The sequence below is a fragment of the Zootermopsis nevadensis genome, unplaced genomic scaffold (genome assembly GCF_977971745.1).
Source record: "Zootermopsis nevadensis isolate Lab colony 2312 unplaced genomic scaffold, Znev_1.0 Znev_ptg000021l, whole genome shotgun sequence".
NCBI classification, from domain to species: Eukaryota; Metazoa; Arthropoda; class Insecta; order Blattodea; family Termopsidae; genus Zootermopsis; species Zootermopsis nevadensis.
In genome coordinates, this window is record NW_028259153.1 from 6,571,753 (window position 1) to 6,588,333 (window position 16,581).

At 42.1% G+C, this 16,581-nt stretch overlaps 1 protein-coding gene and 1 long non-coding RNA gene across 2 annotated transcripts; one reads left to right on the forward strand and one right to left on the reverse strand.

Annotated features, from left to right (window-relative positions):
• Positions 1-5,447: 5,447 nt before the first annotated feature.
• Positions 5,448-16,118, reverse strand: LOC147873142 (uncharacterized). The gene is made up of 2 exons (XR_015536257.1): positions 15,980-16,118; positions 5,448-11,058 (listed from the first exon to the last, which is right to left on the reverse strand). It is a non-coding gene; the product is annotated as an uncharacterized LOC147873142 (long non-coding RNA).
• LOC147873143 (uncharacterized) lies at positions 9,196-15,043 on the forward strand. The gene is made up of 3 exons (XM_087353137.1): positions 9,196-9,645; positions 11,036-11,418; positions 13,292-15,043. Exons 1-3 carry the CDS (start codon positions 9,196-9,198, stop codon positions 13,827-13,829), a joined length of 1,371 nt encoding a protein of 456 aa, XP_087209263.1. The 3' UTR covers positions 13,830-15,043.
• Positions 16,119-16,581: the final 463 nt, after the last annotated feature.

Below are 16,581 nucleotides of genomic sequence, written 5' to 3' on the forward strand. Positions count from 1 at the left end.
GAAATGCCCGTCCTGCCAAGAATTGAAGCCCGAACGCCCAGTTCGTAGCTAGTAGCCTGAAAGAAACGTCGTGCCATTTCAGATTCCCCAATCCGGATTGATGGAGGAGTTACTTATATACTTTGTATATCATCTTGGAAATTCAGCGGACGCCGACTTCCTTATGAGCTCGGCGTAAACCGTAGTCAGAAATGTGGGGCGCACGCGATGCCTTTTCTAATAAAGTAACTTTTCTATTTGTGTAACTTTTTTTGAATTCGAATCGTGTCATTGGAAAACAGAGACAGAACAACGGCGAAGGAATAAAATGTACGGAGAAGAAACAGGGAAAAAGAATAGAAAAAAATGAAGATGTCATATTTGTTTTTATATGATATGTTCACTCCCTTTATCACTTTTTCCACCCCTGTTTCGAAACCGTAGACTCCAGATTCAGAATTTTCAGCTGTCTTGTTGTAGTGTCCGATTGGACATAGAAATATTTGGTAATTACGTGTTGACAGGAGAAGACTCCAGCGACGTGCCAGCACGTACAAGCAGCGTTGAGGTCCTACGCAGAGGCACTCAAGAATTCAGTGTTGTCATCCCTGAATGTTAGCAATGAAATAAAAAGAATGTAGAATTTACTCAGTTCCAGCAACGGAGTCAGGAAATAAATTTGTATGTGCCATCATAAGATGCATTTTGTAGCAGTTAATAAGTCATTTAATCAGTTTGTGTCTGCGCTGATACAACTTCAGTAATCCTGATGCTGTAGAGTAGTGACAGCTCTTCGTCATAATTTAGAGGTCAACTTTCCTAACTGGAGTTAGTTTTTAGGTTTTCTCAGTCCCTCGAGGCCAATGTCTTGAAGTAGGCATATTCTTCCCAGTCTATCACGATCATCCTGGCACCTGATATTCTGTGCATCCGATGAAACGTAGGGACAAAGAATCTTTCTCTCCAGAGAACTGACATTTCACTCAGACATCTTTATCTGGGTAAAATGCGCTTAGAAACGGACAGGAGATATTATGCATGAAGCTAAAATTGTGTTACAGTTCCATCAAATTTGAAGGTTCTGTCCCGGTGTGGGAATGCGAACTGTGTAGACAAATCCTGGCCACGTGAATGTTAAAACTAAATTTCCTCTTATGAAAATTAGTAGCAATGGATATTGGATCACTCATGCTGGGCAGAACCCAGTTGGTGAACAACATTTTTACAGGGAGTGTGGCCACAGGCCCATTTGTGCAAAGAGTACCAAAAAAAAAATGTAAGGCAAGCTCCAAGCATCCACTGGGTTACCTCCATTTTAGCGTCTTCATGTCCAAACTGAAGGATAGAGTTGAGAAGGCAAGTTCACGTATTCATTTTTTAGGTACCTTTTTGAGCAGAGATGTTTTATAGTTGCAAGCGTTGTTTGATTGATAAATAGAGATTTTAAAATCCCAGAGCAACTGTGATAAGGTACATATTGACAGCGTGTTACTTGTACATAGTGCATTTGAGAGCTCATGTGACACGCATTAGAAAATTAAAGCAGTGGGTTCATTCATCTTTTGGCAAAATGAATTTTCTTTAAAGAATGCTTTGCAGTGAGGAACTCTGAAATTGGTTCTGTGCATTCCTTGCTCCACCAGCCACCTTGCTAGCATCTGATGGGATTTCTGTGTGTTTCTTTGTGGTATTTAAGTTTTTAGCAAATAAATTAATTTACAAGAAAAAAGAATGGGATTTTTTTTTAATATGGGTTGGGTCAGGTCCGGTGATATTCTTTGTGTGTCTCCATCTAGAGTATTTATTTTCTGCCTGTCATCATTCCTGCAGCTTTGTTCTTGGTCTCCCCGTGGGCCATCTTGAATTTATTTTCACATGTGAAGCTGCCCCTTGGCAGTCTCAATGCTCAGTATCTTATTCAGCTGAGAGCGTATTTATTTCTAGGGACAAGTGAAGGAAGCCACAAACAAAGAAGACCCTACAATTTATGCTTGCATCTGCGCTTTTGCTGAAATTAAGTGAACAGTTCTCAACCTTGACAAGTTTCCTGTAGCTTTGCCCTCCACCCCCACAACTCCTACATCCGAGTGATGAAGATGGCACTGGAACTCGTGAAGTTGAAGTTGAGGTTCTAAGAGCGGAGGCCACAGGCCTCACTGTTGCTGGTGATGTTACAATATCACGTGTAAATCTGTGCGCTTAATTCTCTTCAGTCTTGTGTCATGTTTGATGAAATATTTGTTAAAGATCGAAGTTCAGGATATTTTCTTTGTGTGTGCATGTGAATACACGCACACATTCCTTCAGAACAATTACAAAAGGGGATAGAAAAGTTGTTATAAGAATTGAAACTAAAGGTTCATTTTGTTGGGAAGGCTCCCATCTTACACAAAAAAATATATAAATTAGTGTTGAATCAATGTTTTTCGTGTGTTAATCTCATGCCACTGAAAGTAGATATGTGACTGGCAGGTAATGCATAACGACCAGCGTATTATATCACCTTTAAGTTAAGCATTAAAAGGATCCTCATATGTCAGTAAGAACACTTCCAAAAAATTAGCATTAGATACCATTATACTCTTTTCATGGTGCCCAGTTTGCACTGTGTTTATTGGTAACAGTAATTGTGTTGTCGTACAGGAACCGTAGTTGGAACTCATGACAATTCAATTCGAGTACTTTCCTGAAGTAAATGGCATGTTGACAGGAAGTTGGGATGCAACTGCAAATTGTGGGATCCTAGGAGTCCACGGTGTGTGGGGACAGTAAAAACTGTGTGATTTATACAACTCATTAAAATGAAATATTAAATGATTGCCACATTAAGTAAGATTAATTTTTTGTTTACTCTTCTGTATTTCCTGTCCAGATATTAATTTAAAATAATTTATTTGGTTCCTACTTGCAGTCACTTTAACAAAATCTAGATTCAAAAATATAAGCAGGAATACAAAATTTTTAACATCACAAAAATTCATAAAAATTTGCAATTCAGGATCATTCTGTCACCTCAGCCATTGCATTTCATTGCATTAAACACTTCAATGTCTGACTTATCGGTATTTTCAGTAATTAAACAAAGAGAAAATTTGATTTGTTAGAATTGTGACTCATCTGTCTCTCATTCCATAAAAAGTGATTTATTTTCTGTGTTGCGTGTTCTTAAGGTACACACAATGAGTGAGTCTGTGTTGTGGGCACAGCAGGACGCAAAGTGAATGTTTGGGACCTCCGAAACTCATTTATCTATATTTTTCAGCTCTGGAAAGCAAGACTCAGTGGCTATGAAGAGGCAGCAAAGTTGTTCCGGAAGATTGGCGATGAAAAGTCTCCAGAATCCAACAAGTTTTTGGGTCTTGTTAAGAAGTTTGTTGTTGACAGCAATGTAGGGGCTTGACGCTGCACTTGCATTTGTTGAGAATTCTGTTTCTTCTGCCAAGTAAGAACATACATGAATCTTTGTAAATTAATTTGTGATCTTGAAACATAATCAACTGGGTACTAAATGTGCACTCAGCTAGTCAAGAAATTCCTGTATTTTATGGAACTCGAAGGTTTAATACTGAATTCACAAGTCAGCCAGTGGTCCCTGTCCTGAACCAATTGAATGTGGTTCAAACCCCCCAAACCATTACCCTAAGATCCATTCAAATAAAATTGTCCCATCCATGTATAAGTCTTCAAGTGGTCTCTTCCTTTGAGTTCTTTCAACCAACATTTTACATGAATTTCTTGTCATCTCCATTAATGTTACATCCTCCTTGATTTGACTATCCTGATAATATTTTATGAAGTATAAATCCTAGTAAGCAGTTTCATCCAGCCTTCTACCATTCCTTTACACTTAGGTCCAAATATTATCCTAAGCAACCTTCGGTGTGCATCTGCTGTGTATATTATTTTTCACAGTCTGCCTTTGTGAGGGAGTGGGAACTCTTTTTTTGGTGAAACAGGTTACATAAACATAAAAGTAGAGATATTTTGAAGAGCTCATTTCTTTCAAGAATTATGGGTGGGGGTTAGTGAATGTTTACTTAATTCACTAATCAAAATGCAATTTGTTAGATGCCTGAACATTTCACTAGAAAACACAAGAATATACATTACAATGTCCCGCGCCATAGCCGCGCGGTCTGAGGCATCGTGCTTCGGAGACGGAATGCGCGCTGGTTCGAGTCTCTGGGGAGAAGAAATTTTCTCACGAGCTTTCGACCTGTGTATGGGAAAGGTGCCAATCCAGCATCGTGAGGAAATTGGGGAGCTACAATGAGTAGCGTAATCCGGTCAGGAAAGCTAGCGATGGCTGGGAGTTCGTCGTGCTGACATTACTGTGCAAAGGTATGCTGTTCCATCATTCAAACCATACACAATTTAACAAAACAATATGAAAATTACGCCATTCTTCATGCCCGATATTGGATTCACATATAGTTTTGTATATGTTGTAAATTTACTTTCATATTTATTCTATATTAAATTTTATCCCACCTCCTCTTTTATCTCAATGTTATTAATATTATCCTATTTAATGATTTCTACTTTGAATGGTATTCGGATACAAAATAAACAAATAAAACTGGAAAATGAATCTGGGAGTACAGGGAACATCCAGTCATTTTTAAGGAATTACTATCACAAACACAGTACAGCATCCACACCGAGGAACAGAGGGTAACAAGACATTAGAATAGCTAAATCCAATCTTTCCTAACAGTTTCCATAATACACCTAATTTTCTGTATCTCTAAAGGTGTTTGAGAATATTATCTATGTCAGGCACTGCATAATAACTGATCAAATAATTTAATCCCTTAAGTCATATTCTCTATGAAATAGTAATGTATCTCCTCACTCTAAGAAGAATATGTCAGTGTGGTTTGGTGTTGTAACTTGTTCCTAGGTGCACGCACAGCCAACTTATGCTCTGAGGGGAAAGACCTCCGAGCACCACTTGCATAAAAATTAATCTAATCCACACGATGATGAGGTAAGGCATCCTGGCTTCCTTCTGTCCATAGCCTGTCATAATTCAGAGCTCAAATAGCTCTCTCTATTCATTCTCTGGACCACACCACAATATACGACAGCTTCCGATGATTAAAGTGGTATGACTGCACTGTAAGTCTTACCTCCAGGACCTTCTTTGTGTGGTGGCCAGGAAGTTTTAACTTTCTTACCATTAGCATGTTTTATGTTCTTATGAACATCATCTGACTCCCTGTGTTTCAAAGAAATCTCTGTTTGAATGATTCAGATCAATGTACTCTATCTCTTCTGACATGGTACTAGAACAAAGAAACAATTTATTTCAAGTGCTTTGATTAACCAACAAAATTATCAAAACTGTGAATCTATGAGAGTCCTTAAAGAGCCTCAAAAGCTTGAAATGTTGAATGAAAAATATGGGAAACCTAATATACCTTAAGAGCTTTGACAGCAAGGATCAGAGAAAGTGTACAAGCCCATACATAGGAACTGGTTTATTGAACAAAACAAACTTCTATAATCACTTACAATTTATGTCTACTGATCATTTCCTTCTACACTCTCTCCTGACTGAATGTGCTGATAGACTCCCATTAATGTTTTCCCAAAATTCACACAAAACAGATCTATCATGTATTTTACAACTTTAAATATATGCCTTCTCTTTGGAGGACTAGCAAGGATGAGCAACAACTTAATTGTCAGCCAGCCAACCAATAGGCAGTACCTCACCAGGCATAAGACAAACTGAAATGGGGTTCTTCAGCACAAATTTTGGTGTTAGGATTTCTGCTGCAAGTGCAGGTCCCACATCACCTCACACACGGTCTCTTAAGACAAAGGAAGGAACTGAGTAAAAGTCATGCAAAGACAACAGTTTGGTCAGGTGTGAGAATGCTGAGCGCTGCCTGGTGTGTGGCTTCTACAGCCTGTTCTGAAATAAATGTGACTCCTTGGGGAAAAATAAATACTCATTCCCACACAAAAAACAAATGCCCAACATGTGACTAACAGGAATGTGTCTTCCCCCAAATTCCTAATTTTTCAACCAAATGAAACTATAAAATATGTGGATAGCATTTACCATACAAAGTCATGATACATCTCATTACTACAAAATCAGTCTGATTTTTGTATCACACATCCAAGATACACCACTGTGTTGTAAGTCGATACATCCGTCTTTTCAATTTATCTCTTGTTGGCTTACGGGTTTTCACACCACGCCCGAGGCCATTCAATATCTTGTTGGCTTACGGGGTTTTATACCGCGCCAGAGGCCATTCACACTCATTCAAAATCAATCTCTTGGGTTTCAGTAGGGGAATAGTAAACCAAATAGAATAATTTCAGATTTAGATAATAAAGTTACAATGTTAATACATCTCCAAAACCCTAATTATGGCCAAAATTCGGCTTGCACTGACTGATAGCTCCTGGTCAACATTCTCACTTATGTGAACACACTTTTCCTTTGTCATAAACAACTTTCTTTAAATGGCGTTGATTTAACTGGAAGGCTAAGTGACAAATAAAATTAGTATATACAGAGTGATCAAAAAGCCAAGCAACGTGTTCCTGATACATGGTCTAAGAATAAAAAAACACTGAAATCAGAAAACAACACTTATATTGTGTGCCAGAAATATCCACTGTGCTCAGCGATTCATTCTTTAAATGTCTGAAATAACCAGTTAAGTGCAGCTTTGTTATAGAAACGGTTCATCATACAAAATTCTCGATTTCTCTGGCACAGGTGAATCAGAAAATGAATCATTCTGGAAAGTTAAGTTCAAGCGAGATGCCATATGAAGATTTCTGTCTTCTGGGTTGTTGCGCTGTGTAGTCTGGTAGATGTTTACCAACGTTTCAGAGGTCATACTGCCTCCATCATCAGGGCGATTCTTAGTATGAAGATTTCTGTCTTCTGGGTTGTTGCGCTGTGTAGTCTGGTAGATGTTTACCAACGTTTCAGAGGTCATACTGCCTACATCATCAGGGCGATGAGTATGAAGATTTCTGTTTTCTGGGTTGTTGCGCTGTGTAGTCTGGTCGATGTCTACCAACGTTTCAGAGGTCATACTGCCTCCATCATCAGAGTATGAAGATTTCTGTCTTCTGGGTTGTTGCGCTGTGTAGTCTGGTAGATGTTTACCAACGTTTCAGAGGTCATACTGCCTCCATCATCAGGGCGATGAGTATGAAGATTTCTGTCTTCTGGGTTGTTGCGCTGTGTAGTCTGGTCGATGTTAACCAACGTTTCAGAGGTCATACTGCCTCCGTCATCAGAGTATGAAGATTTCTGTCTTCTGGGTTGTTGCGCTGTGTGGTCTGGTCAATGTTAACCAACGTTTCAGAGGTCATACTGCCGCCTTCATCAGGGCGATGAGTATGAAGATTTCTGTCTTCTGGGTTGTTGCGCTTTGTAGTCTGGTCGATGTTTACCAACGTTTCAGAGGTCATACTGCCTCCGTCATCAGAGTATGAAGATTCCTGTCTTCTGGGTTGTTGCGCTGTGTGGTCTGGTCAATGTTAACCAACGTTTCAGAGGTCATACTGCCTCCGTCATCAGGGCTTACATGCCATATGGTGTTTGATGACAAACTCGTTACACTTGAGATGTGACCTCAGTCAACATAGAATTACTCTACATCATAAGGGGGGTTCACACGGAGTCGTGGACCAGGCGAGAACACGACCAAGAGCACCGGAGGTCGTGCTCACTACCGAGTGGGAACTAGTGGTCGTTGCACAGTTGGTAGTATACGACCTTGAAGACAGCGGTCGTAACCACTCCGGCATGTTGGAGTGATCACGACCAAGTCAGTCGTGTGCCATTTTCAAACACCGTGACTCTGAAGGCGAGAAGAAGCATTTGCGAAGTCAAGTGGGGACTGGAGACCGGCGTTATTAAGCAGGTCGTGTGACTCACTCAAATAGAGCAGTGTTCTCGCCTGGTCCACCACTCCGTGTGAACCCCCCTTTACTCTCAACAGCTGCTCAAACCCAAAGTATAAACACATCAGGTAATAGTTTTGACACCAAAGAAACATTCAATCTTAATGTGACTTAAGAGTCTCCTTTGTTCTGGAAGGCTGAGGCAAGAAATATGAATGGCCCACAAAAGGCTGGTTCTGTTCCATCTTGGCTTATGGAATGGAGCTTACAGCGGTTGCTGCTTTCATCTCAGGTGAGTGCTTGGCTGATCCAAGTTGACTTCTGCTGATGCCTTCACCCCTCCATCTAGTCTGTACACTTATACACTCCTACATAACACAGATTGGTAACTGGTACAGTACACATTAAAACGATGGAAACTTTCATCCAGAACTTGACGGTTTAAGGCTTTCAGTTTCATTTGTAAATCCTGAACAGACATCTTTAAACTGAAATTCACTGAAATCCATTGAGCTTTCACCAAATTAATTAGTCATATTGAACTGCTGAGTGTATAAAATTCTTCTCTTGAAATCCACTGATGGCTGATACTGACTGTAGGTGAAGTTTGTGATAATTTTTCCCTCACTAGATGGCAAAGTACTCATAGTGATAACAGTTGTGCACTGAGTTTGTCAAGGCAAACACATTAATTTCTACAGTCAATATTCTGCCAGTGTACTAGTAGACTATGTGGGATTTGAGGTTTTCATGGCGGTGAGTCTGAAGATCGCTGTCTTCTGGGTTGTTGTGCTGTGTTGTCTGGTAGATGTCCAACAACATTTCAGAGGTCCACGCTGCCTTCATGCGTTTTGAAGTGGGTTCTGACGCACAGACCGCTGGATTATAAATGCGGTAATGCTTTTTGACGTGGCCGATTTAAACCGGTCGCCTACTCCAAACGACAGGTTTCATAGTGGGTCTACCTCGCAGTACGTAGCCCGCCTTGAAAAAGCCAACGAAGGAACGATTTACGTCGAAGCCTTTCAATTCTACCGAACGAGATAATGTTCTCTTATTACACGATGTTAAACTGATGCAGTTGGTTCAGGATCGTTGTACCCTTACGACAATACATAACTTGGTGATCAAACTGATTGTTGGAAGTGTAAACTGCGAGACGTGACGTCAGTGCATTGTTGTACTATAATTACTGCTTCTCATTGTCGACTGTCTCTTATAAACGGCTAGTTGACGTCTTGTGTGGCGAGAAACGTGAACAAGCGATTAATCGTAGACCGTGAATATTTAACTCAGATAAAATAATTTAACCACCAGGAATATTTCGGGATGAACAAGTTTATTCGCTATATCAAGTCAAAACTTGAACGTCGCAACGAAAGGCCGGATAAAGTTGGATCCTGCAGTCAACAGGAACAGGATCCCTCTGGACTGCACATCACGGACTTGCCGCCAGAGGCGCTGGCTCGCATTTTCGAAAACTGCTCTTACGATGACTTGGCTAGACGTGTGAGGCCCGTGTGCAGACGATTCTGCGAAGTCGCCACTTTAGTTCTCAATCAGGGGTTCTCGACCTTGGGTGCCAAGATTGATCGAGCTATGGTGGACGCCGTGTCTCGTTTTGAAGAAGGTCGAACATTGGAAGAACTTCTGGTAAACACTCAGCCTTTCAGATCAGCTAGGGTGAATCACTTGCCCCGTGTAGGACAAGGTCGACCAACTGAACAACAACTGCTAATGGATCAACATTACATTGCACTGATGCTTATGAAACGTCAGGTAAGAAAGCGGGGAAGGACTGAATCTTTGTAACAACTCGCAGGAAATTGAAGCGCACTGAGTCACGAACAAAACCTTAATAGTGTTGACGAGGGTTTTAACATTTCTGCTTCTAAAAGAAACGCGTAACTCCTGTTGTTTGACGCGGACTGAGACGGGGCAGATTCGGACGCGCTTCTGAAAACTGCTCAAGGCCGAGGACTGCTCGTCACATAAACAACACGAAGCTAAGAGTGCACGTGGTTTACGACAGCAATGAACGCGACTTTGAGTCTTTAATCGACCAGAGTAAATTGTCAGCGACCTAGAAACCGGTCGACAATCAGGTTACAGTTCTGATACTGTTACTATGTAAGCGTCTTTCGGAACAGTAAAAAAACAATGACGAATCAAAATTATATTCACGACGAAATTGCTACTTCTCAGTTCAAAATACTTTTTATTTCCGTCTGATTTCTAAGAACCCAAAAATTAAACTATACAAAATAATAATCTTGCCTGTTGTTTTGTATGAGTGCGAAACATGGTCTCTCACTCAGAGGGAGGAACACAGATTGCAGGTGTTTGAGAATCGGGTGTTGAGGAGGATATTTGGGCCTAGGAGAGAAGACGATGGGGCGTGGAGAAAACTGCACAATGACGAGCTTAAAAATATGTACTCCTCCCCCAGTATTGTGAGGGTGATTAAGTCGAGAAGAATGAGATGGGTGGGGCATGTAGCGCGCATGGATGGGGCGAGAGGTTTGCACCGGGTATTGGTTTGGAAGCCTGAGGGGAAGAGACCGCTGCGGAGACCTAGACGTAGATGGGAGGATAATGTCAGGCGGGATCTATGGAAGATGAGAGTTGAAGGAAACTGGATTTTGTTGACCCAGGACAGGGTCCGGTGGAGGGCTTTGGTTAATTCGGTGATGAAACTTCGGGTTCCGTAAGGCATCCATTTAGTTAAGTAACTAGTTAGAAACACGGAAACCAAATCACTGATAAAACGGAAGTGATATTTCCAATATGCTTCCTCCTTGTTTCCACATTGTCAGCTTAAAATTGCAACCCAGTTTTAACTAATCAGATGGCTTATGTAATCAAAGGTTCATCACCGAATTAACCAAGGCCCTCCACCGGTCTCCGTTCTCCTTACTTTCCTTATAAAGAAGAGTCGGCTACAAATAGTATGAACAGTAAAACCACCCAAAGCAACATCCATTGTTTATTCGTCGATGATTTAAACGACGACATACCAACTGCAGAGTTTGTAAACAGCTGGTCATTACTTGAATAACGGCATCAGGATTTAATACTTGCGAACTGAAGGAAACGAGAGTCATCGTTACTTAAGTTGACAGCCGATGTGGTCAGCTGCCCCTCTTACAGTTGCTCTGTTTGTTTGCAGTACCGCGTGGTCAGAGCCGTTACCTGGAGACACATTAACAGCCCTTACTCCGGCTCTGGACTTCCGGGGTGCTTCTACGCCGGCAGGGTGCTGGACGGGTTCCTCAGGTTCCTGCGATTGGCCCACAATTCGCCAACCCTCTTGGGGGTAGCCATGCTTAACCCAAATCCGGTAAACAAAGTCATCAAACTGCATCGTCTGTGCAGGACATTCATGAACAACGTCAAGAAGAGAACTGAGAAATTTAAAAGCGATTATTCCATCTCTGGGGCAAATGTTATTGACCTTTGCCCTAGATTGGTGCTGAAACAAGTCGGGATTACCCCACACGAGGAGGCGGTGACAGTCAATGGAACGGAATGCAACATCGAGGCTCATTATAGGTAAGGAAGTGAACATTAACCTGGGGCCCCGCGATAGGGAAATCCCTTAATCAATAAAGACCTCGCCATCTTAAGTTTCTAATGCGAATTAACAACACAGTCGGACTCCAGACACGCAGGGGGTAGGGGTCAAGGGGTGAGTACGGAATTTTGGAAGGGAATCCTTCTGGAAGTAGACCACTGGGCAGACCAGGAAGGAGATGGGAGGATAATATCAAGATGGATCGAAGGGAGGTGGGATGCCAAATAGACGAAGTTGGCGCAGGATCGTGGGCGGTTTCGTACTTTGGTGTTGTCGGCGTTGGACCTGCGGGTTCTCCTACCAGTGAGTTGAGTTAGATTGTCGGTCTCCAGAGAGCGCAGTGGTGGTGTCCTTCACTCGTGGCTGAGTGACAGCGCCCGCAAAATAGGTCCAACGCACTGTGGCTGTGCGATTGTATTCGTACGCTTTCAGTTTTGCAAAACACTTTTGAGAAAGCCTCGTTTCAGGGTCAGGTCCAATGGCGAAGTCAGAATATTGAAGTTACTCAGAGTCGCTTGAAAAATCCTCGGCTACAAAACTGGAGTCCCTAAACAGGTCTGAAGTATTCTTACGATATTTTTGGATGCTTGGTACAATCTTCTGTGTTCAAAGCGGAAGGAAAGCTCAAGAGAAATCTTAAAAGCTTTACAGTAAAAATGCGTCTTTCTCGCCGTGCTATAAATTATTGCTCAACCCGAAACTGATGCCGTCAGTCACAGCGACTTGTTCAGTCAGACGTAATCCTGAAATTACGTAAACGCAGATTACTAAAACCTACGTTTATTCCAGCCGAGAGCCATCGTCTGTTCACTTCCCTTAATCGAGCAATTTTGCTGTTTCTTCTGAATCATCTTTTTCGTTGCCGAGAGTGAATTTGCGTTTGCAAGAAGAAATATCAAATCTGAACCCGGAGACTGTTATCTTGATCGAGGTTTCTCTCGCTGAGTTTCTCGTGAGACTCCGTAAAAGCGAAACCTCCATGAACGACTGTCCACTGTTTTATGACTTTTGTTTCTTCGTTCGAAGAATCCCAGTCGATTGCTGACAGGCATAAAGCATAGCACTTCAACGTGAAAACAGGATAAGTTATTGGCAGCGTGTTCTTTACGTCTGTCTGTCTGTCTGTTGCACTTGGTGTTCCAAAAAAAAAACGGCATGTGTCCGTGTCGAAAACCGTGCGAGGTAAACGGTTGTCAAAATGGGTCGCTGCCCAGCCACACCCCCTCAGTTTAAGAGCCCCCCACTGGACGATAAATTCGAAAGTTTTTAACGAGTACTTCATTTTGTAAATCTGATTCCTCGAAAGGATTTTGGAACATTTGCCATATCAAGAATCTGTTATAGTGAAAATCGTTGTTCTTGCACTTTTATGTGCGCTCTTCGGGTATTTTGAAACGCCTTATCAGGTTATGAGGTTCTGTAATCTTGAATAGCGTACGGTGATTCTCTGTGCTTGACACAGCGATAACCCACTGTCCTCGGGGGTGCAGTTTCTGCTAGGTGGGAGCCTCCCGATGTCAGATTGTGGTTACATACAATCACAACATTTGTCGTATGACAATTCTTTGAGCACAACTTAGACCACGGACCTCTGCCTTATGCATGGCCTGAGCTTGATTTCCGCAAAATATCTCCGAGCTTAGTTGCAGTTACAAACAGACAAAGAAATTTCGTTGAAATCCAGAAATCTGGATAGGGGAGTCTGAGGGAAAGTAACAGAGCACATGGCGCCTTCGTCCCTCTTGACCTCTTCGTGTGACGTAGCCGAAGGTCCCTGGAATTTTGCACCCACTTCAATTCCCTGCACTGAACACGGCACAATCGTTTAATCTGTGTTTGTGTTTCTTACAGAATGCCGTACACGTGGTTCGATTCCCTGCCTTCATCTCATGCTCAACCTAATCAGCGGAGCGAAGAGCCGAGGCCGATATACCTGCGCATGCGCCAACTAATCGACGGCAGGAACCATTTCTTCCTCGAGAAGATTCACCACGAAAAAGAACTGCTAATTCTGAAACCACCCTACATGTTAGCATTAAAATACATTGTACCTTCTCTTTATAATGAGAATCACCAGAATTATGGCTATTTATTCTTTTATGGAACCATGAAACCGTCTGTCTACAACCGCAATTTCCGCAAACAAAGATCTCCAACCGTTCAGCTCTTCGATTATTTTAATCTGGATTTTTTCACTTCACTTAACGAAACTGATTCTTCTTACGGCGTAGTTAATGTTCCAGAATCCTCTAAAATGGACCTGGATATTGACATGGAACTTCACTCACCGTTAAGACTGGCACCAATAAGATTTTCTAATAACTCCTTATATTACATTTCGTGTAAACCTCTAGTCGTGAACGGTTATCGCCAAATCCGCTTGAGGTGAATCACGGAACTAAATTCCTTTTGAAAATTTCCATAAATTGCTCTGCGTCTCTTGCAATCGGCCTAACTTCTACGTTTCAAGATATTATAAGCTCTAGTAAAAATGATTAATACACAAGATGGGTGTCTTCTGGGTTGTTGCGCCGTGTAGTCTGGTAGATTTCCACCGAAGTTTCAGAGGTCCTTGCTGCCTCCGTCATTAGGACGATGAATGTGCCAATCGAGCGGAAAGGACCAGGTTAATAGGGACCGGTGAGTAACCGGAGTAGCCTGATCCGAGCCAATCGGAGCAACTCAAGCGTCGTTGGCGACCAATAGGAGAGCGTGGGCGTGTCTAGTGGTGTATATTTATCACCCAGATGATGAAGGCAGCATGTATCTCAAAAACATCGGTGGAAATCAACCAGACTACACGGCGCAACAACCCAGAAGTCAGCAATTTTCATACTCACCGCTCTGAAAACCTCAAATCCTGCATGAATAATACAGTTTCTTTGTTTAAGTGTATCTCAGTACTGATTTCTTTGTTTAGTCCATTATGATACAAATTCCTGTATGTAACTTGAATTTAAGTAGAGAGCAAATAAAAAGAAAAGATGTTTACAAAGATTTACACTGCATTTCCATGTGTCAGTTTCAATGCATTCCACCAACAGTCTCAAATTCCCATTGTACGTGCGTGCAGTGGCCAAGCGTGGCCTTCTGAAATGTGTCAGCCATATTGTAGTGATTCCACTTATTTTTTACAGAGTATGCCTGCATTAGATGCACGTGAATACTATTCAGTTCTCGTGGAACACCCGGTGCTTTGTTTCCACGTGGAATCAAGTTCATTTGCTGGCTCGATTACCTAATCATGGACATGGGCACTCAGAGTTCGTGGCTTTTCTCCATTTAGAAAGCTAGTTAATACAGAATGTTGAAATTCAAATCATGATACATCCAAACTGAGTTGATTCGGGGCACCTCTATCGACGTCACGGCTACCGCAACGTCGAGTCATTTTCAGGTAGGCCTAGGGAATATCTGAGTTTCTTTGAAGGAAATTCAAGATGGGACTTACTACATTGAGTAGGCAAATTGAAAAAAGTTAATGCCATGCCTCGTGGCTCGGAGTGACCTATCTCTGCCATCTCCGCGATCTTTGGAGTCGCTGGCTTCGAGGCCTTCATGAGGCAGTGGGGCGGAGAGTCCGTGTGTGTCCGCCGGGCAGAGAACGACACAAGAACAGAGCTTGAAGACATAAGGTCTGATACACAGATGGAAGGATGAATAACTGAAGGCAGAAAAAAAGTATCAACTTTCAAACAATGTTTTAAAGCTGTGAGGTCAGGCTCAACCCTCCCTGTCATTCACATCATGACCTAGATTCGGTGAAGGGCACGACATCTCCAAACTGTAGTTTTCTGGATGTTCCAGCTGGTAATGATTGATGGGCGAGTACAAGTTCGCCCAGTCCCACAGCATCACGGTACGCCCCCTTTCCGACTTCCCAGCGCAATGTTGAAAACTGGTCCGATACGCGAAAAGAATCGGCGTGATACAGGACGAAGTTCCGGTTCCAAGTCAAAACACGTAATTTGACAGAGGAGGGGATAGCAACTGGATGTATGGGCTGCAAACTGGAAAATAAATAAAATTATCAATTTCAAATGAGCTACAATTTTCAGACTGAAAGTTCTTATATAGTGACTGCATCCAGCAACTGCAACAGCAATGGAACCAGGTTGGGTGCCACAAAACAACAAAGATTGAAGTGATACAAATACTCAGTCATTACAGTGTGTGAATAGAGACTACATGATTGGGGTTCAATGCCCAGCAGAGGCAAAGGAATTTTATTTCAGCCTCTGCATCCAGACCAGCTCTGAGGTCCATCCAGCCTCCTATCTAATGAGTGTTAGGGGTCCTCTTCCCGTAAGAAAAGTGTGGCTGGGGTGTGATGCTGACCACTCACCCCCATCTAGTGCCAAAGTCAGGAATGAGTAAGAGCTCCCCCCAAGCGCCTACATGGTGTATAGTGGGACAGCTTTGTTTTATCCTACACTGATATCAGATGTCTTGAATGTCCTTCTAAGGACCAGGAGGAGAAGAATCAGGGTGAGCCTCGTATCGGAGGCACAGAAAGTACTCCGATGCTTCGCTACATACCGCAATAAGGCGCTGCTGGATGGTCGGCCACGCGTCCTGCCTCGTTTCATCGCCGTGCATTTTGAACAGGATCCGAAGTACACGAGCTAGACTCTGAGTCTCCTGCTTCAAAAGGTTTGCTTTTGCATTACATCTGAAACCTGCAGACACAGAAATGTTCAACTTTGGCTGCAGGCAGCCTGCTCTCCCACTTGCCACCTATTGCCTGTCCTATATATGGATTCCAATACATACGGACCCTCAATATAGCATCTGCAATGACCTGGGAAGATGAAATACAAACTATTCACCCCATAAGAGTTTAGATACATGATTAAATTGATATGCTTCAATCAATGAACTTCATTAATCTGGTTGACAATGAGAAAAATATCTCAGTAAAATGTTTTAATATAGAGGTTTAATTTAAAACTTCTAAATACAGAATGTTTCTAAAATGTAACAGCTGATAACAAAGGAACTGTTTTAAATCTAAATATAGCATTTTAATATAATTTGCTGACCTGCTTTCCAGAGTAGGTTCCGTTGTTCAAGATTCGAATTGAAGGCCTTAGCAAAGCGATGTGACTGGAGAAGACAATCAGTAAGGAGTAGGAGATGTT

Excerpts from the sequence above, each read along its gene's own strand:
- LOC147873143 (XM_087353137.1), top strand. The coding sequence starts at position 9,196 with ATGAACAAGTTTATTCGCTATATCAAGTCAAAACTTGAACGTCGCAAC. Across the intron at positions 9,646-11,035 it reads TGATGCTTATGAAACGTCAG|TACCGCGTGGTCAGAGCCGT; the intron begins GTAAGAAAGCGG and ends GTTTGTTTGCAG. Across the intron at positions 11,419-13,291 it reads AACATCGAGGCTCATTATAG|AATGCCGTACACGTGGTTCG; the intron begins GTAAGGAAGTGA and ends TGTTTCTTACAG.